Consider the following 21,025-nt stretch of genomic DNA (forward strand, 5'->3'; position numbering starts at 1 on the left):
GTTTTATTAGAGTTTAATTACACTTAGAATTGGATGGGAATGTGGGTCGAAATACCACCTGTTATAACTTTATCCATTTAAAACAAGGAGAAAACCAAGAGGAATCAAATTAACAGCACCAGTAATGTAACAAATAGGCATCATGTGCCTCCTGATACAAAGCACTGAGAGCAGAACATCACTGTTGCTAAAAGTAATCATCTGAACCTAATCATGAGGAAACATCAGACAAACCCAAACTGAGGGTCAGTCTAAAACATAATTTGCCTATATTCTTCAAAAATGTCAAGGTCAAAAAAAAAAAAAGTGAGGCCATGGGAAGCTGTGGAGAGATGGTGAGTTTGAGAACCAAAACAAAAATAGGAAAGAGGAAGATTGAGGAACTGTTCTAGATTATAGGAGACAAAAGAATAAGTCATGAAAACAAGATGTAATATATAATCTTATGTTGGATCCAGGATAAGAAAATTTTTATTATGCTATGAACATTACTAGGACACTGGTAAAATCTGCGTAAGGTCTCTAGATTAAATAAGATTACTGTATCAATTAATTTCCTTATTTTAATAAGATTATGATTATGTAAAAGAATATTCCTAGGTAAACAACTGACTCTCAAATATTTCAGAAAAAAAAATACGTAGATAGAGAAAGAATAAGGCAAAGAAAACACAGCATAAGGTTAACATTTAGGGAATCTGGGTGAAGTGTACATGAATTCTTTGTGTAACTTTTCTGTATATCAAAATACTTTAAAAGTTAAATAAATAAAATGACAAACCAGCTCTCATGCAGCATATTCACATAGAACATCTAATTTTCAAACACAGAATAAGCAGGAAATCCCTGTACAATTTACAGTGCCTTTTAAAACTTCTTCAGTTTGGTCTAAAAAGTTACCTAATTACAATCCAGCATGCCTCTTGCCACAAATCTGGTGTGATTTCATCATCATCCTCATCATATTGCATATCTGCAAAAAAAAAAAATCATTCTCACTTGCAATAAATACTACTAGCTCACATCTTACTATGATGTGAAGTAGCAAAAACACATTTACTCTTTACTAAATAAAAAACAATCACTTTATCCCACTTCTTTAGAATTTCAGTCATCACATTACTTGAACTGTAATGAAACAACATACATAGGTATATATGTACACATACATAGGTCTACGTCACATAGGTATTCTCCCAATACACAAAGAGGGCTCATGAGAAAGGTTCAGTGCAAGTCGTGTGAATTTGTAACTGTTCCATCATCTCCAAGAAGCCCACATAATTCTCATTACTAACTAACTATAATGATAACTAGGAGCAAGCTCATAATCCTCTGATCAATAGGCTCCTCAGAGACTGGAGTCAGAGATCAGGTTAAGAGGGAGGAGTCAGCAAAGGACTCCAATAGCTGGGCAATACCTTAAGGTGGGCTGTCTATTACAGCAACATTTCACACATGGACAGGGATGACAGGCTGTATTTTCCAAAGATGGCCACAACTATCTTCCATTTCACATGCTCTTTTATAAAGTGATCTTGACACTCCTACCATCAAGATATAGGGGGTCTATGCTTCCTCCCCTTGAATCTGGGTGGGTTTTTGACTCTCCCATAACTAAGAGAATACAGCTAAAGCAATGCTACACGATTTTAGAAGCTAGGTCAGGAAAAACAATGCAATTCCACCTTGTTTGCTGAAACACTTACTTCTGGAGCCCTGAGCTGCCATTAAGAACTCCTACTACTTAGGTGAGAAAATCTAAACAGAGGGCCCACTTACGAGATGCTGCAATCAGCAATCCTAGTCCTTGAGTTTTCCTAGGCTAGATGCCAGACACATGAGTAAACACTCCAGATCACCCAGCCCCCAGCAGTCAACACTCAGCCTTTGTGTCTTCCAGACATCAGGCAACAGACAAGCCATTCCTACTATGCCTGTCCAAATTCCTGACTCATTTATTTAATCCATGAACATATTAAATAATTTTTAAGCAGCAAAACTTTGGGGAGTTTGTGCAGCAACAGTAATTTATAAAATGGGGCATTTGAAAAATCAGTGTGCACTGGTGCTAATATTAGTCTCATCTTCTTATGCAAAAGAATAAATGTGCTGTATTTTTGTTTTTCTATATACTGACCAATATACATAGTCTGTAAAACTTAACCTTGATTCAAAATTTGATACATATCCAAAATAAATTATTAATAAGTGCTTCTTGAATGGTCTGGAATTACTGACTCCTACACATGGGGGGAAAGGTAAAATAGACAAAGGTATCTAAAATGGCTTGGAGATTTCTAGCTTTGATGGCACACTAGATGTTATTATCACAGCCACCCAGGAGAAGTAGGAAGGTTGGAAAAAGAGAGGTAATAATGAAGCCAGTTTTAGTTATACTTGTAGATCATTTATCCTTTTTAACATTTTTATGTTTTCTAGCCTCTGAGAAATGAGACTATATTACCTACTCAAAAAATTAAACTGAAAAAAATTTTTTTGAATTTTTTCCTCAGGAGTTAGGAAAAAGAATACAATGATGCTAATAAATTTCTAGACGCAAAATAAAAATGAGACAGAAGTTTAAACAGTAGAGTTTAAGTTTTTGCTTCTATTTTCTCCATGAAGTAGCTGAGGGAATAAAGAGAAATGTAAGCGGTGGCCAGGAGATTGGGAGCTAGAAGAAAACGAAATTTGAAATAGCAGCTTTAGAGAACGGAAGAGGGAGCATTAAAAATATACAATGAAAATACACTACACATGACTACGAACTCTACATGTAAAAAGAAAACAAAGACATACTGTCCCTGTTCGTTAAAATACATACCATCTAGAACTGTGTCATCTCGCGGAAAATGTAAAGGTCATCTTTTAAGATAATTTACTTAGGCATATGACAGCATGAAGGAACGCCAAACTAAACCAAACCCTGCCCCCGCGCCGCACACACACACACAAACTATATTCCTTGTCCCCGGAGTTCTTCCAGAGCCTAACACAATGCCTGGCACAGGCTGACGCTCAAAAATCCAACTATTCATAAATTCATTAAATCTGGCCTTAAGGGAAATCAAGAAAGGATTCCTTTGCTTCAAAGTCGGAACAACGGAACCTGTCGCATGGTTCTGCGCGCTATTTTCAACCCGGGAAGGGAGTGTCAGATTCACACAGGAGCAGGCAGAGGAGAGAACAACAGTCACCCTGACCAAGATGATAAAGGCTACGTTCCCTGCACCCTCCACCTCTCAAAATCCCGGATTCGTTCGCGGCCTCGGGAGTGTGGGGAAACGACTGGGGCCATGGTGCGGCGGGCCGGGTAGGAGGCCGCAAATCCTCAATTCATCCAGCTACCCACGTTTCCCCCCTTAGATGGGTGGCCACGGAGTGTACTGAGTGGTCACCTACCCTCGTCCGCGTCATACATATTGGCAAACGGTTCCCGAACGCCTAACTCAGGAAATCACACACGGAAAGGCGCGCAGCTGCTCCGACGTCCGCAGCGTGAGGCGAAGTAATTTCCGTCTCCGGCGTTCCCAGAATACTCTGCGTCCCACACGAAGCTCCGCCCACAAAGACGCCAATTAAGGTCTGCGCCTGCGCGAAGGGTAGGTTAAGCTGCGTTAAGGTTTAGTATTGTGCATGCGCGATTTGTGGGCTGAAGTTTCCCGTGCCTGACAATGAGGACCGTTCCTTGCAGTTTGAGTCGGATCCAGCCAATGAAACTTTGTTTTTCAGTGTTGTTGCACAAATAAATAATGGCACCTAAAAAAAAAAAGTCAAGAAGATTTAATAATAAAGAGTTTCGTTGTAGCCATGCTTTATTTTTTTCGGTTCCAAAGACTTAAAAACACGAAGCTTTAAAAAATGATTTCTGTGTACATAAACCATAGTCAAATTTTTAAAAAAATGTTTAAGAAATATTACTTTTAATGTTGCACAAATAATGACACCCAAAAAAAAAAATAAAGCCAAGAAGATGTATTAATAAAAGGTTTTAATTGTGGCCATAAGTCTGAGGCATTAGATTTTCTATTTTCCAGTCCGAAAGACAAAACAACACGAAGCTTTAAAAAATGTGATTTCTTAACGGCAGGTAGTGCCAGCGGCGCGTTTAAGAAGTCTGAAAGTGGATAAACCCTCACTCACTAGCCTATTCGGCCAACCCACCCCAGTTTAGGTGCCCGGAGCCTTTATCTCCGCTTTAAATGGGCTCTCTGACCACAGAGCCTTCATCGCGAGAACTCACGAGATTAGACGCGGGAGGAGGAGCTGAAGTGCGACGCTGAAAAATGACAGCTCTCAGGTAGTCCCGGGCTGTCGCTACTGTTTTACGCACGTCTGGGGCCACAGAGCACGCGTGAAAAGGTGACTCAGCCCCTTTGCCCACGCCCGCGTTTCTCATGCTGCCCGCGCGCCTCACTTGTAGGCTGCTGTGCAGCCTTCTGCGGGGATCCACTCCCACGATAGGGCGCCATGGCCTCCGGGAGAAGCTCCTCGAGAGGAGAGGTGCGGCCAACGCCACCTCCCAGCACCCATCCGGCCTGGGATGTGGGCTTCCCCGTGGCGCGACAGCGACTGGGGATAACCAAGGAAGGGCTGACATGGAGGAGAGTTTTCTGTTCCCCGAGTACGTCCCGGATCCGGAGCCCGCAGTGACCCTCCAGGACCAGCTGCGGGAGCTGCAGCAGCGGCAGGAGGAGGAGGAGCGACGGGTGCTGCAGCGACGGGAGGAGCGGCGGCAGCAGAAACTACGCACCGGCTGGCGGGGGCACCCGGACCCGACGGTGCCGCCCAGCGGCCTGAACTGTTCGGGTTGCGGGGCGGAGCTACACTGCCAGGACCCGGGAGTGCCCGGTTACTTGCCCAGCGAGAAGTTCCTAAGCGCGGCGGCGCAGGAGGACGGCGGGCTGGCGCAGACCGTGTGCCAGCGCTGCTGGCTGCTGGTGCATCACCGCCGCGCCCTGCACCTGCAGGTGAGTCGCGAGCAGTACCTGGAGCTGGTGACCGCCGCGCTGCGGCGGCCCGAGCCTGCCCTGGTGCTCTACATGGTGGACCTGCTTGATCTGCCCGACGCCCTGCTGCCCCACCTGCCCGCGCTGGTGGGCCCCAAGCAGCTGATCGTGCTGGGAAACAAGGTGGACCTGCTGCCCCAGGATACTCCCGGCTACCGACAGCGGCTCCGGGAGCGACTGTGGGACGACTGTGCCCGCGCCGGGCTCCTGCCGCCCCCTGGCTACCGAAGGCCACAACACCCCAGCGGGGACCGGCCACGGGACGGGGAGGAGAATGCGAATCTTTCGCCCAGGTCCCGCACGGTGCTCAGAGACGTGCGGCTCATCAGCGCCAAGACTGGCTATGGAGTCGAAGAGTTGATCTCCGCGCTCCAGCGTTCCTGGCGCTACCGCGGCGACGTCTACCTGGTTGGCGCCACCAACGCTGGCAAGTCCACTCTCTTCAACACGCTCCTGGAGTCCGATTACTGCATCGCCAAGGGCGCTGAGGCTATCGACAGAGCCACCATCTCCTCTTGGCCTGGTGAGCCTTAGGACGCCCGTCACCTTTGTATTTTTTTTTTCATATTTATTTAGTTATTTGGTTGTGCCTGGTCTTAATTGAGGCAGGCAGGCTCCTTAGTTGCAGCACTTGGGGTCCTTAGTTGCGGCAGGCTGGCTTCTTAATTGTGGCAGGCATGTGGGATCTAGTTCCCTGACCAGGGATCAAACCCAGGCCTCCTGCATTGGGAGCGTGGAGTCTTACCCACTGCACCACCAGGGAAGTACCCTCCTTCGTTTTCTGAGAAGCTGGAAGTCTGATCGTAGTTCAGGCACCTAGTCCTATATCCTTCCTTAATGTACACCAGGGGCTGGCTGGGGGCTTCCTTTAAAAATTCTCTACCTACTTCGGTCACATTTCTCTTTTGTGTCAGTTTAATGCTTGGAAATTCAATATATGTTTTAGTAACTTTCCAATAGAAATAATTAGAGTACTTCTAGGTACCAGTCACTGTTCTAGGCACTGTAGATGAACCAGGGGACAAAGCAGTGTCTGCTCTCTTGGAGGTTTCCCTCGTAACTTTAGTTCTTTGTATGTTTCTCCAGAAAGTCCTTTTACTTTCTAAACCTCCCTCCACCCTTCAGTCTCACTCTTCATATCTTGAGTTTAGTCAGGAGAGTACTATACAGATTTAACATTTGAATAATTCACTAATGCAATATGATATGTGGCTTTGTTGCAAAGAAATTTCAACTTTGTGACTTCAAGAAACGTCTGTAGTAATTGCAAAATGGGTCCTTCTGTGACCTGTTTGTATCTAACAGTTGGCAAAACGAACTACTTCATTTGATCCTTTGAAACCAGCATTGAACTTTGCTTGATAAGCTGTACTTCTCTGTCAGGGACATTGGTTGACTTATACACAGAAGTGCTTTTATACCGGCTAGGAGTATGCAGAAGATGGAAAAAGATCAGGCCTATAGATTTGGCATTCAAATTCTGGTTGAGCTTGTGGGCCGATCTCTGAACCTATTGCCTCATCTGTAAAGTAAGAATAATTTTGTGGAGGGTTGTCATGAAAGTTAAGAGAAATAATCACAGTATCCAAGACACTGTAGATCCTCATAAATGTTTTATTCCATTTTCTTGTACAACGTTTATAACAACGTATGTATTCTTTGGTATTTCAGGTACTACATTAAACCTTCTGAAGTTTCCTATTTGTAACCCAACTCCTTACAGAATGTTTCAAAGGCAAAAAAGGCTTAAAAGAGGTGCAACTGAAGCAGAAGAAGATCTCAGTCAGCAAGAACAAAATAAACTTAATCTCTTGAAAAAGCATGGTTATGTAGTAGGTAAGCATCTTCTATAGGAAAACTCTTCCTTAGGTCTATGCTAAAATTTTCTGTAGAACAACCTGAAATAGAGCTCTCTGGGGCTAGCCAGTTTTTGTGGGGAGACACTTCCTCTTTCTGGAACATAGAGGCCTTTTAGAGGCAAGGCTACTGTTTGGAAACCCAGAATTCATTGTGTTGGGAAAATTGAGACAGTAGATACTTGGAGAAATCCAGGAAAGGAAATGCAAATAACTGCCTATCTGGCCACTGTCAGCAACAGAAGCATTTTCACTAAGATACCAGCCCCCTCCTTACACACCAGTACAAGTTGTTGACCTGTAGCAGGTTTAAATTGGATTCTCCCCCTTTCCTTGGTATCTCTTTATAACCTGTCTTTACTAAAAACAGTTTGAGTCCCAGCACTCTCCCCCTTCGCCCAGTGTGCACAGCCAGCCACACATACTTGATCATTGCAAGAGTCTGACTCCCACTGCATTTAGAAATAAAGCAAAAGTATCATTGTGGTCTCACTTCCTTCCAAACACCACTGTTAGTCCTAGTAACTTCTTCGAGGCAAACATAAGAACTACCTGTCTCGAGTCAAAAGCTTTAAAGGAGTGACTACTAACTTCAGTATAACTTGTTCTAGGAAGAGTTGGAAGAACATTCTTGTATTCAGAAGAACAGAAGGATAAAGCTGCCTTTGAGTTTGATGCCGATTCACTTGCCTTTGACATGGGAAATGAACCTGTTATGGTTGCAGATAAATCCACCAAACGAGTAGAATTGACCCCACAAGATGTGAAAGATGCCCACTGGTTTTATGACACCCCTGGAATTACAAAAGAAAATTGTGTAGGTATTTAATGTATTTTAGAAACATTAACTTTCAATTGCAAGAGTACTGTCTTAATTGGCAGAAAAAGAGGTATCCTTTCATTTTAGACTCAGTTCTGATTCATGCATAGAAGCGTTTCAGGGATGAATCTATATGCCATCAAGTACTGTATGCCATTTGGTAGACGTCACTGCTAACAACCTACTTCTATCCTTGTGGTTGTTACCTTAGTTAGGGAGACATTTACAGAATCCTAGATTTTGAGGTTGGAAGAAGTCATAAATATCACTGCAGTCCAGCCACCTGTTCCATGCTTGAGTTCCCTCTATAACATATTCACCAGGAGGTGCATCCACCTTGAAGTAAGGAGTGACTCACCATCAGCTGAAGCAGTGTCACCTCACCTCCCAAGGTCACCCTGCTCTTTATATTGAGCCGAGCAGTGTCCCTGTAATTTGTACCTATTGTTCCCCAAAGGTGTATGGAACAAATATAATGTCTAGTTCCCTTTGCCAGACATTGAAATGTTTTAGAGTATAATATCCTCTCTCTTCCTCACTCTACCCTTTTCTTCTCTTTCATTAGTTCATCCAACAGACATGGAGCACTTACTGTGCTGACATAATCTAGACGGTTTGTCTTCATTTCCTATAGCCATTCTGAGAATAGGCTATGAACAAAGGACCCTTTCCAGAATGAATTCTAATTTGTTTTTGTTCCTGAAAGTATGACACAAAGAACTAACTTTCTTATGTAAGTGCCCTCAGATGAACCTAATTTAGAATAGGATCAACTCTACCTATCTTGCCCTTGTATATCTTTTCAGTCCAGTTGCAGGATCTCCCGGGCAACTTTGATTTTATCTTAAATTCAGCCTCTATCCTACATATTTGTTATATCTCAGAACCTTTTATTCATTTGCAGTTTTTTTTTAATTTATTTATTTAATTTATTTATTTTTGGCTGGGTTGGGTCTTCATTGCTGCGTGTGGGCTTTCTCTAGTTGCGGCGAGTGGGGGCTACTCTTCGTTGCGGCGTGTGGGCTTCTCGTTGCGGTGGCTTCTCTTGCTGCGGAGCATAGGCTCTAGGCATGCGGGCTTCAGTAGTTGTGGCACACGGGCTCAGTAGTTGTGGCACATGGGCTTAGTTGCTCCGCAGCATGTGGGATCTTCCCGGACCAGGGCTTGAACCCGTGTCCCCTGCGTTGGCAGGCGGATTCTTAACCACTGTGCCACCAGGGAAGCCCTCATTTGCAGTTTTGATCATTATCCAAGTCATTGACTGAATCAAGTGTGTATCCAGGATACTGCCTTTCAACAGATCCACTAATCAGCTTCCTTTGAATCTGGTTAGTGACCAGGTTCTAATTCACCTAGTTATCTCTGTATATCCCTGTGAAACAACATTAGATTCTTAGATACTTTTCCTTCCTTTGCCTCATCAGAATCACTTATAGTTTCATTCTCAGAATTTGATGTACCTATATAGATCTTTTAACTTTTTTTTTTTCTCTCCTAGAATAATTGTGTCCAGTCTTTACTTCCTTAGCAATCCAGAACTTCAGAGTAACTGTACTGCTTCCTAGTAATGTTCTATGACCTTAACTTCACCAACTCATTCTTCAGTTTTAGGCTCAGTTAGGTCAGGGATAGCAGTTACTTCAGTCATGTATATCCTCTTGTCAGTTAGTCAGAAAGGCAAGACTTTGCTAACTCGCAAATTCAGATTTGTTAATTTGCAGTGAGACCTTCAAGTTTTTAGATATAAGAGTTCTCTCAGGCAGTTTGATTTTCTGTCAGTTTATTGATATATTTATTTAACGCCTTGAACCAGTGTTTCCCAAACTGAACCAAGGAACTCTATTGTGAAGTATTAACGTCTCTGCTAAAAGGGTTAAAATATTTCTTTACTGCACGTGGCTTTTAATGTGCTTTTCAAGCACAAATACTGAAGAAAACTACTCACAGCCCCCTTAGGTATTCTCTTGTGAGTCTCCCTAGATATCACATATTTTGTTATCTTCTTGTTATTTTTCTTAAGAAGCAAGTTCACAAAAGATTTTTAGCCATTTTTTTACTTTCTCAAAATTTTTTAAATCAGATTTTGATTCCCTAAGTCTTACCAGAATCTTGTACCGCCTGGCTTTTCTTTTCCATTTTCTCTAGTCTATTTAGGAACTCTTCATCCTTAGAAGCCACAGGATTCATAACTTTCTCTCATTTTTTTTGCTGAGTATTTGGAGGAAATAAGGAAACCAAAGACTGGAATTTAGAAAAGCTTCTTCTAGCTCTTTACCTGCTCTAAGAATGGGGTGATCATTTTCATTTAATGCATGCATAGCTGCCACTAGGACAGAATATAGCACGTTACCTTACCTTTATCTGAAAACTACTGCTCCCTAGAAGGCTTGACGAGAGAACATATTTTCTCTCCTGGGATTGAATCATCAGTGTCTTCAGTTCACAGCAAATCTGACAGAATTCGGAGGATGCTGCTGTTTCGTATTCCTGTAAGGTTATTTTGCCATTACTCAAGATTAAGCTGTGAAACAAGAGTAAAGCCATTTATAAATTGATTCATTTAGAAAGAATATGTGAATTTTATGTGCAGCAAATTCTAAAATACATACTTTGATTTATTGTGAAGCCTGGAATATATAATAACTTTTTATCTTACAGGTAAAGCACAATATATCAGACATTCATTGAAAGTAATTCTCTAAAAAATCTGCCCTCTGCTTTACAGATTTTAAGTCTTCTAACAGAAAAAGAAGTAAATACTGTTTTGCCAACACATTCCATTGTTCCAAGAACTTTCGTGCTTAAACCAGGAATGGTTCTATTTTTGGGTGCCATAGGCCGCATAGATTTTCTGAAGGTAAGGAAAGTCCGTACCATTGAAAAGTGACTTTAGTATTGGGATTTACTTTAAGGAAGCAGATATACGATCAAGACTAGCAAAATGTTGATAACTAGGTCATGACTGTGGGGGTTGGTATACTATTCTTTTGTGTGTGTTTGAAAATGTCTATAATAAAAACCTGGGATAATGAAATGGGGGGAAGAAAAGTAATAAGTCTTAAAAAACTATATCTTCAGTAGGCAGTCGAGTGCCCCATACAGCTTGGCATTAAGCAAAGATACTTTCCCTCTCCTGTGGTATTGTCTTATGTGGAAATCAGAGGTCATACCTTTAAGTGCAGGGTTAATATGCATTAAATAAATTCCACGCTCTTTATATTCCATGATGTGTATACTTTTATAGATGTGTTTTTGGGTTTGGTATTCATTTACATAGCATCACTCAGAGATTTTAGAGCATCTATAGAATTGATCCCTGTTTTTACCAAAGTGAGGAGAAAAATGGAAAATGAAACATGGATATGTCCAACAACACTGAATGCAACCTGCAAGCCATTGCCTTAGCACACTTCTTGGTTTTGTGTTTGTTCATAATTTGTTGGAAATTTAGGCATACACACTTAAAACCTCATGTATTTCCATAGAGACCATAGAATGTTAACATTTTAAACCAAACTTTACACAGGGACACTTAAAGCAGACAGTATTTTCTTTTGTTTTTTATAATAGACGTTTGTTTGGTTTTTTTAAGTATCAACAAACCTATGGAAGAAATCATAGTTTTATATAAATGGGTGAAATGCAGTGCTTCTGCCATGTTTTGCACCCCCCCCCCACCTTGTTTTTTTTTTGGCTGCACTGCACGGCCTGCAGGATCTTAGTTCCCCAACCAGGGATCGAACCCACGCCCCCTGCAGTAGAAGTGCAGAGCCCTAACCACTGGACCACCAGGGAACTCCCCCAACTTTTTTTTTTTTAATCATACCTTGTAATGTGCTGGTTTTGCAAGTTTTTCGTTATATAAAATAAGTTCCTTCTTCCTTTCTTAAGGGAAATCAGTCAGCTTGGTTTACAGTTGTGGCTTCCAACTTCCTTCCCGTTCACATTACTTCGTTGGACAAGGCGGACACTATATATCAGAGGCACAGGGGTCATACGTTACTCAAGGTGAGGCAACACGCTTTGATGGTGGCATAGTTAGGTTAACACACCCTGTGATAGTCCCACGGCCCTGCTAAAAAAGCCTTTGTTGGACAGAACCATCTTTGTTACACTCTCAGCTAGCTCTCCCCTGACCCTGTTCACCTTGAGGATTTTGACTATAACGTGAGGTGGGCTCCTATAGAAAAGGGATGTTGGATTGGACTGATCCTAGAATAGTAACAGAGCTGGGTTTTCTCTAGGTCATACTGTCCAATACGGTAGGCCCATGTGCCTATTTAAATAAGTTAATTAAAATGAAATAAACTTTAAAATTTAGTTCTTCACTTGCACTAGCCACTTTTCAACTGCCCAGCGGTCACATCATTGCAGAAAGTTGTGCTGTATACTGTGAGTGAAGAGAAGTTACAGAAGTTTTCTCACAACTGGGTGACGCTACTGGCATCTAGTGGGTGGAAGCCAGAGATGACGCTAAACATAATGCGATACACAAGACAGCACCTCACAACACAGAATTATCAGGTCCAAAAGGTGCGTAGTGCTGAGTTGAGAAGCCCTTGTATGAGTGGAAAAGCTCTCTTCCCAGGTTCTTAATCCCAGGCACATACAGGTTATCGTACCTCCTCTCTCCTGCTTTACTTGCTCCTTCCTTTGACCTGTTAAGCAGTGTGTTAAAATTTCTCTGATCTTTATTTTTTTAAAAATATTTATTTATTAATTAATTAATTTGGCTGCGCCAGGTCTTAGTTGTGGCACTTGGGATCTTCATTGCGGCATGTGTGTGGGATCTAGTTCCCTGACCGGGGATCAAACTTGGGCCCCCTGCATTGGGAGCACAGAGTCTTAACCATTGGACCACCAGGGAAGTCCCTCTCTAATCTTTAAAAAACAAAACAAAACTCAGTGTCCCACTCATTCCTCCTCTTTACAATCAAGTTTACTCCTGCTTCTCACGTCCCATCCTCTGCAGTCCCCGTTGTGCCCTTTCTATGCCACTGAAATTGTTCCAAGTTCACCAGAGACTGAATGGGGCCTGTTTACAGATCTTTAACCAGACATGGGTACACACTGTTGGCTAGTGTGTAGTGTATGATAGTTAAGATCTCTGGAGCCAGGCTGGGTCCAAATCCTGCTCTGCTCCACCACTTAACGAAGCTGTGTGACTTTAGGTAAGTTTCCTTTACCTCTCTCTGTTGCACCTACACCACGAGGTTGTGGAGAAGATCAAGTGCAAGGGGACTGTTGTCACTGCTATGTAAGTATTTGTGGTGATGAAGATTATGGGGCATACCTACTGGAAAAATAGTGGGTACATCCAATGAAGAGGTGATTTAACATTAATTAATGCTCACACAACTGAAAATAAGTCAAAACACAAAATACACACCTGCCCTTCAACAAGGATAAAACCAACCTGACTTGGGAAGTAAATGCTTCTTTCTCTCTGGATTTCCTAAGAAAGCCAGAGTGAAATTAAAACTCCATCGAAATAACTGCCCTAAAGTTAATACTCCAGAGACATGTAGGATTTGCAGGGTAGGGCTCCACCCCCATGCGTCTGTGTAGTCTTCAGAGTGGACTCACTGATACTTCTCAAAGCAACACTGAGGCTTCTCTCCCGGTGTAATACAAATGGTTTCTTGGGCTGCTCTGTGGCTCATCCTTGCCTTCTGGTTTTCTTACTCACCTCCCAAGTCAAAGTCAATCCTGCCTCCTGATGATCACTGAGACCAGCCTCATAGTCCAAACTGTAATCTACTTTCTTTAGGCTGTTTTGAGATCCTTAGGTATTTTCCCAGCTCCCAGTTTCACTGCCTTCTGCCCACCCTCATTCCACCACAGCTGTAGTTCTCAACCAGGGTTGACTCTTACCTCAAGGGAACATTTGACAAAGACTGGAGGCGTTTTTGGTTTTCACAACTTGGTGGATGCTGAGTAGAGGCTGCTAAAACTTGTGCAATGCACAGGACAGCCTCCCGGGACAAAGAATTATTTGGCCCAAAAGGTCAATAGTGCTGAGGTTGAGAAACCCTGCACTACGCAGATTTTTCCAAAATACAAAGCAGGCCGCAGTATTCCTTTTTGATTCTTTTCTCTTTCCTGCTTATAATTCCTTGGTAGTTCCACATTACTGAGAGAACTCTAAACTGATAGCCTCATCACTAATGCACACACACACATAACATACTCTGCACAGTTCTCTGAACTCATTATCCTTTTTCCAATTTCTGTGTCTGTACATGATACTAACCCAGGATACCTTTCCACTGAGTAACTTTAATCTATTTTTCAAATTCTGCTCTTCATTAATGTTTTCCTTGACCAAACCACGTTCATTACTTCCTTCACAATCACAGTACTTAGTAGATGCCTCTCATCACGTTTCTTACCTTGTAATTTATTTACTTGCTGTTTCCACCTTCTGATCTCCTCGGGGGTAGGGACCATATAGAACATATTGTAATAGCTATCTTTGTGTCCTTAGTGCTAAACACAGAGAGATCTGTTAATAAACAGGTAAATTATTATCCAGTTAATTCCAATTCATGGAAACACCTGTAAACATAGAAGCTGAATCTTACCCATTATCCATGTACCCTTGAGAGGTAATGAGGCAGGGATTAATCTCTGTGTCCAGCCAGGCCTGTAAGAACTAAGGTATTTGGAAGGATGTTGCTTTAATTGCCCAAAATTATTGTGTCTAAAGCTTTATGGAGGACTGTAAAAACTGTAAGCTAATAAAGCAAGATTCTGCTGTCTGGAGGTTACCACCAGATGGATGCCTGCATGGGGCCCTTGTCACTGGGATCTTAGGCTTCATCCATCACAAAGCTCCTGGGCTTTTCATTTGACCTAGAAGTGTGATTTGGGTTTTTTTAACAGTTGAATGTTTAAAAGGATTTTATTCTTGATACCTGTACAGTAATATCTTATCAGTGCCTTACTTAATATTAGAGTTATCAGGGGTTTAATTTGAACTTCCACATATCTTCATCTCCTCCCAATGGAAGGTTCCAATGGGTGGAGAAGAAAGAATGGCAGGATTTCCTCCTCTTGTTGCTGAAGACATCACATTAGATGAAGGACTTGGGGAATCTGAAGCAGTGGCTGACATCAAGTTCTCCTCTGCAGGTAATTGTACACCAAGCACTTCTTTATTTTTTAATTTGGCCACACCGCACGGCACGTGGGATCTTAACCCCCTGACCAGGGATCAAACCCGCACCCCCTGTAATAGAAGCACGGAGTCTTATCAACTGGACCGCCAGGGAGGTCCCTACACCAAGCACTTTTTAAAAGGTGAATAAAGTAGCCTTACTGACTTTTAGTATATTTTTATACAGATGTGCCTTAACTGACATAAGCTGAATATTTTAAGAAATACATACTAGATTATTCATAAGATGTAAACTACTCTGAAAATAAATCTGTACCTTTTCACAAATGCATTGTATGCTTTTAAAAAATAGAGTGAAAGACAGCAGTAGCCTCCCTTGGGTTTCCATTTTGAGCTGTGTTTGGTGTTTTTAATAAGAAGTTGCTAACACCATTTGTGTTCTGCCGTGTTCTTGCATAGGCTGGGTAGCAGTAACGCCGCAGTTCAAGGACAAACTGCACCTCCGAGGCTACACACCTCAAGGAACAGTTCTGACGGTCCGGCGCCCACTCTTGCCACATGTAGTTAACATCAAAGGAGAGCGCATCCGGAGAAGCGTGGCCTATAAAACCAAAAAGCCTCCTGCCCTTGTGTACAATCTGCGGAAAAAGAAAAAATAATAAATATATGAAGCTGACCTGTTCACATTGAACATTAATGATATAGAACATACTGTGTACATTGCATTGCATTAAATATTGCTATAATAAAGCCTTCCGCCACCCTTTTTAAGCTACCAAGGACCGTGCCTCTTTTTAATGAATTGAGTTTGTAAACACAAGTTATTTTTTGGTAGGGTATGTATATGTGTGTATCTATGGTTCAAATATACCTAAAATGGGGTTCTGCTACATTCAGGTTTCTCCCACTACTATTTTTTTGAAACCAGATGGCATTTCTAATTTGGAGTCTAGTTGAGAGAGCAGCTTAGCAGTTGCCATGTGAAAAAATGGCAGAAAATCAATTTCTCCAAAATACATTGGCTTAAATGAGATAGAAGTGAGTATGTGGCTTTGCTCCACGTAGTCATCCAAGGACCCGACTGGGGGAACGTGCCGCAGCTTCCATCTCTGGGTCTAAGGTGGTTGCTCAAGTCGTCATCCTTTCGCAATGGGAAAAAGAGAAGAGAGTGAAGAGCATGCGGCTCCCCTACTGAAAAGAAGGGGGAAGTGCTGGAAGTTGCCCACTCACAGCGTCCATTGCTCAACAGTTACACGGCCACACCCCCCATGGGGAAGCTGGAGGATGCAGAGGGAAATGGGGATTTCAGACTTGTATTACTTAAGGGAAGAAGGGGAGAATAGAAGCTGGAAAACAAGAAGTTTCCCTTACATAACCTAAAAGGGCCTGAAAATCTTAGAAAAGAATTCATGTTATGTCTTTCTGGCATTCAGTTTCTTCTGCAAGGATCAGAGCACTTTAACCATTTTATCAACATTTGCCTGTAAACACTGTATAACATTACATCAGTCAGAAGTCTTTACCTTTATGTATTCCTAATTGAGTAAGTGGCACTACAGCTGTGGACAATGAACTGGCCAGTCAAGTCCCAGATCCCAATGTTGAGATAAAAGCTCGTGGAGTAAGCTGGCCTGAAACGCAGATCCATGAGTTTCCTATAGACTCAGGTTTAGCATGAACTTCTCAATAGTCCCATGTTCTCTGTCAATGTGTACACTCTAGCTCCCTTCTCACTAAGTAAGTCATTGTAGGATAAACGGTCAGTGTTTTAAAATGCAACTTGTCAAAACTCTGTAGATCTCACTTTCTTTGGGTTTCCAAGTGAATACTATTGACATCCTGGGGAAGGTAGTTCTTTATGTGCATCCTTCATCCCCAGATATGAAGGGCCAGGAACAACTTCCCAGCCCCATCCCTCATCGTGATAGTTGAGAAGTACCCCTGACGTTTCCAGACCCAACCTCTAGAGGGCGGTAGCTTCCCAAGTTGAGAAAATGATTGGTAGTCGATTTCTAGTTGATTTTGGAGAGAATGAAATACTGTTAATTTTACAGGTTAAAGTTGTGACCATTATATTTCTATGTACTGTTCATAGTTTGGAGCTTAGGCCTGAATCTTTAGATTAAATGAAGAAAATATGGTAAACTTGGCATTTGTGGAAAAATACAGAACCCCAAAACTGATGCTGTATTTACCCTGAAAACTTCTAATGTATTTTAGAGAGCAGAACATTTCTCCCTCCTTATCTTCTCTCTAGGCTTTTACACCTACTAGCAAACATTCCATTTTTAAATGTTCATAACTTATATTCTCAGGTTTCTCTTACCTCTAAAATTCAATGGTTATGTTTTGACCGAGGCATATCTAAAAATGTTCCAATGTACCTTGCTAGCAGTTTCAAACAGTGCAATTTACTAAGTAAGTTTCAGTTTCCCTGGTTATATTAGTCTCTTTGGGTCATCATTTTCTCATCTATAAAATGAGGGAATTACACTATATATTTTTCAGTCCTAACCTTTTATGATTCTCAGCAAAAACAGGCAGGAAAGCCAGGAAAGGGTGGTTATAATAGCTCAGACAAAAAAAAAAAAGGCCCTCCGAGCATAAGACAGTGGAGAACTGCTGCTAGAATCTGCTATTAATTTACATTCTGCCAACCTAATGCAGCCCAGGATCACTGCCGGTCTATCCAACTGATCCACAGTGGATTTGCTATAAGAAAGTTCTCTTACTGTGTTGGTTTCTAAGTCAGCTTACTGATACTTCTTAATCCATTGATCTAAGTGTGAAGACTGCCCTCCCATCACTAATCATTTACACTGTGGCAGCATGCAGGAACTAGTAAAGAGTAGAAATTAATGGCAAGGTGTCAGGACAGCCCCCTCCTGTCCACAGGACAGAGGTTGAAGTACCCCCATCTCTCTCCCCACCACCCCTGCCATCACCTTTAAAACAGCAGCATTTTCTTCAAAGTTACAAAGTGAAGCTTAACACATTTTGTATTTTTAATTACCATAAACAGCAAGCCCTACCAATCATCAGGGCTTTACTGTGTAGTTCCCCAGAGTCTAAACGTGTTTATGATACTTGGGACACTTCCCATGACAACCAAGGAGAAGTGGAGCACAGATGCAATCCTGTGTGCTTGTGTTTCTTGATCACTCAGACGCTTTTTGCAAAATGGAAATCAAGGCTAGTTTCCTGCAGATGACTAACTTGGAGCTCCAGCTGTGCCAGACATGGCAGAGCTGTTATTCACCGAGTAGGCACCCAGCAATGAAGCTGAGGCGAGCTGTTTTGTAGATGGCCTCTGATCATTTACCCTGGCTTCCCTCCCACTTGGCTCTGTCTTATGGAGCAGTAGAATCATTTCCATTCTTTCTCAGAATGTTCCATTTTCTCTTGGCTGCTCTCCTCCTCCCCGGAGGATTGTTTTCTCTCAACTGTCAAAGAGTAGTGCTTAAACAATAAAAACAAAACTTCAGACTCATGTGAATCCAATAGATAGCACCTCTGCCTGCTCTTAATGTCTCTGTCATGTTGTCTGCCCCACTGATGCCCTGTAGTGGGTGGGAATGGCTAAAGATTAACATTTTAACATCCTATAGGAATGATGCCTCACTTTTCCACTTCATGTCAAAGACCATCGATATCCTCTCATTTAGTACAGGAGTTTCATGATCTGAATATACCTAAGAGCATACTTAATATACCCATGGCTTGGAGCCCCAGGTTCCTTTTTTGCAGAAGTTTCCTTTTGCTTCTCAAACAATTCTCAGAATTTACCTTCTGGCTAATCAACCTAGTGGAAGAATTTGGTCATAATATTCTCACTGGTGGGTGCAACAGGTATGATGCTTAATCACAGACAGTCAGTACCTCTGGCCAGGAGCATTGGTAAATCTGAGAAAACTGAGGCCACACACACAGACACATGTGCTAGAGAACACATCATCAGGTAATTTTGGACATGAGAGACTGCCAAGATCCTTTCTAACTTTTCCGTAAGTCCCTGGAAAATAGCCAGCATTCAGTGCAGGAATGAATGAATTAGGAGAACGAGAGGACTTTTCTATTTGGGGTGTTATTTTTTGCCTTCCCTGAAAAATAGCAATAGAGCAGACTTAAATTTGCTTAGTAGCACTGACACTTTTCTAGGGTTTCTTCCCGTCCTGCCTAAATGCAGTACCTTAAGATAGTTGTATTTAAGACTATTCCTAGCTGCTATGATCACATGATAGCCCACATAGCTTCTTTTAATTCCTTACATTCTTATAATAATACTAGTGGCTAGCCCTTATTTAGCACATACAATGAGCCAAGCACTGTTTTAAGCATTTTATATATGTTAACTGTATCCTTAGAACAACCCCATGTAGGAAGTATATACTATTATTACCTGTATTTAGAGATGAAGCTGAGGTAAAAGTAATTGCCCAGGGTCACACAACTGATGAGTGACAGAGCTGTGATTCAAACAAACACAAGCTCCAGTACCCTGTGGGTTTGTTTAATTATATAGTAAAAATGACTTTTTTTTTCCCCTTTCAATGTACAGTTCTATGGATTTTTAATATACGTATAGGTTCATTTAACAACCATCATAATCAGGACAGAAAAGTTCCAACAGCACCCAGGTTTTTAACCACCCAACAATACTTCCTGTATTTACTAGAATCCATTACAAATCTAAAGGCGAGAACTTTTCAACCTTAGGAGGGAAATGTGTTATCTTAGAAAAGAAAAGCAAACCTCCAAAGAAGGTAATGACACAATTTTCTTGTAAACTCTGTTACTGACACTTCCTAATTTCCTTTGAATCCTCCCATATACAATTCCAGCCTGAGAAGAATATTTCTAAAAAAAAAAAAAAATGCCTCAGAGCTGGTGTGTATGTGTGTGTGTGTGTGTGTGTGTGTGTGCTGCACCCTTGCTGTCTTACTTCAGCAACGCTGCCTAAACCTAAACAAGTGTCCCACTGTGATTTCCATGCTGTCTTACCATCTCAGGCAGCTTTAAAACGAAAGTGCTTTCATAGCTGGCTGGGAATCTTTTCACATTGCTAGTGAGCTTTGCCAAGTACCACGGACAGATCACAGCATGAGTGGAGATCCCAACCCATAATCCTGATTAAGAAAATAGGAAATTACATACACAGGAAATTTGGAATGCAAACATCCAAAGAATTAGATCACTAAACTATCCTAAAATAGAAACCTATTTAAAATCCTGATCCTATTAGTGACATAGGAGAACTGGTGGTCCCTATTTATTCACAAAACCAATAGCTTCAAAAACAAAATTTGGCCCTGAACTTGTTTAAGTGGCCTTGTCTTTTGTACTTGTGTAGCACTCATCCTGTTTCCTGTTCCTTTTCACATCTTACTTTCACTAAAAGGGGATCCTGGTTGCCCACTTAAAGGCTTTTTATTAATCTCCAGTTTTCCTAAGCATTTAACATCTGGCTTAAAAAGATTTATTTCCTGTCTTTGACTTTAAACTATGGTTAAATATTCAACAGGAAGGAAAATGAGAAAAATGGGGACTACTGTGCCCTAAAATATCAGATAAAAGATGTATTTTATTGAAACACTAGCTAAAGAAAATGTGTTTTTCACTGGACAACTAAGGCTATTACATAAAGTAATTCTGAGGAATGTGTTGAAGATTTGCAACACAGGGACTTGACTAAGACTGTTCAATAAAAGAAAACAATGCTTAGCAGTCCCACTAACCCACAAACTCTACCATTCAGCGTGGCTTCAGTAACTTCTAGGTACAATTACTCATTTGTCAATTGGAAATGCTTCTTTTTTAACTAGATTGAGGGCATAATTAGGTTTGTATCCACATCTGTTGCTGAGCAGCTAACCACCCCAAAACTTAGTGACTTGAAACAAGCTTCTATTTGCTCTTTAGTTGGGCAGTTTAATCTGGGCTCAGCTCAGTGGTTCTCCCACTCTGTGGGGATATGCATTTGCAGACCTCACTCCATGTCAGAAGCTTCAGCTGGGATGGCTGTAATAGGTGAGAAACCTGGACCTTTTTCCATGGGTCCCTCTCTCTACCTAGAATATCATCCTAAAGTAGGCCAGTTCAGGCTTGTTCACAAGGTCATCGTGTTCAGAAAAAGCATGAGAGTAGAAGCTGCAAGGCCTCTGGAGGCTGAAGCTCAGAAATCACGCAATGTCACTCTGCTGCATTCTATTGGTCAAAG

The 21,025-nt window shown here is 41.7% G+C and overlaps 2 protein-coding genes across 5 annotated transcripts in view; one reads left to right on the plus strand and one right to left on the minus strand.

Annotated features, from left to right (window-relative positions):
* LOC309627840 (DNA-directed RNA polymerase II subunit RPB2) overlaps positions 1 to 3,757 on the minus strand; it is a 46,341-nt gene extending 42,584 nt beyond the window's left edge. The window contains exons 1-2 of the mRNA XM_082390074.1: positions 3,406 to 3,757; positions 901 to 973 (exon numbers count right to left, since the gene is read on the minus strand). Of these exons, the coding sequence (XP_082246200.1) occupies positions 901 to 973; positions 3,406 to 3,424 (92 nt within the window). The 5' untranslated portion in view covers positions 3,425 to 3,757. The remainder of the gene's footprint in view (positions 1 to 900; positions 974 to 3,405) is intronic.
* Positions 3,758 to 3,811: 54 nt separating this feature from the next.
* Positions 3,812 to 15,583, plus strand: LOC309627862 (nitric oxide-associated protein 1). 4 transcript variants are annotated; one of them, XM_082390169.1, is made up of 8 exons: positions 3,812 to 5,535; positions 6,684 to 6,848; positions 7,480 to 7,685; positions 10,414 to 10,545; positions 11,580 to 11,696; positions 12,063 to 12,221; positions 14,702 to 14,822; positions 15,268 to 15,583. In XM_082390169.1, exons 1-8 carry the CDS (start codon positions 4,401 to 4,403, stop codon positions 15,465 to 15,467), a joined length of 2,235 nt encoding a protein of 744 aa, XP_082246295.1. In that variant the 5' UTR covers positions 3,812 to 4,400; the 3' UTR covers positions 15,468 to 15,583. The 4 variants fall into 4 exon arrangements, with proteins under 4 accessions (XP_082246295.1, XP_082246298.1, XP_082246297.1 ...); XM_082390170.1 differs by lacking the exon at positions 12,063 to 12,221 and having other exon boundaries at positions 4,355 to 5,535; XM_082390171.1 differs by lacking the exons at positions 11,580 to 11,696; positions 12,063 to 12,221 and having other exon boundaries at positions 3,816 to 5,535.
* The last annotated feature ends 5,442 nt before the right edge of the window (positions 15,584 to 21,025 follow it).

This window comes from Balaenoptera borealis (assembly GCF_965194805.1).
Source record: "Balaenoptera borealis genome assembly, chromosome: 4".
In the NCBI taxonomy this organism is placed as follows: domain Eukaryota; kingdom Metazoa; phylum Chordata; class Mammalia; order Artiodactyla; family Balaenopteridae; genus Balaenoptera; species Balaenoptera borealis.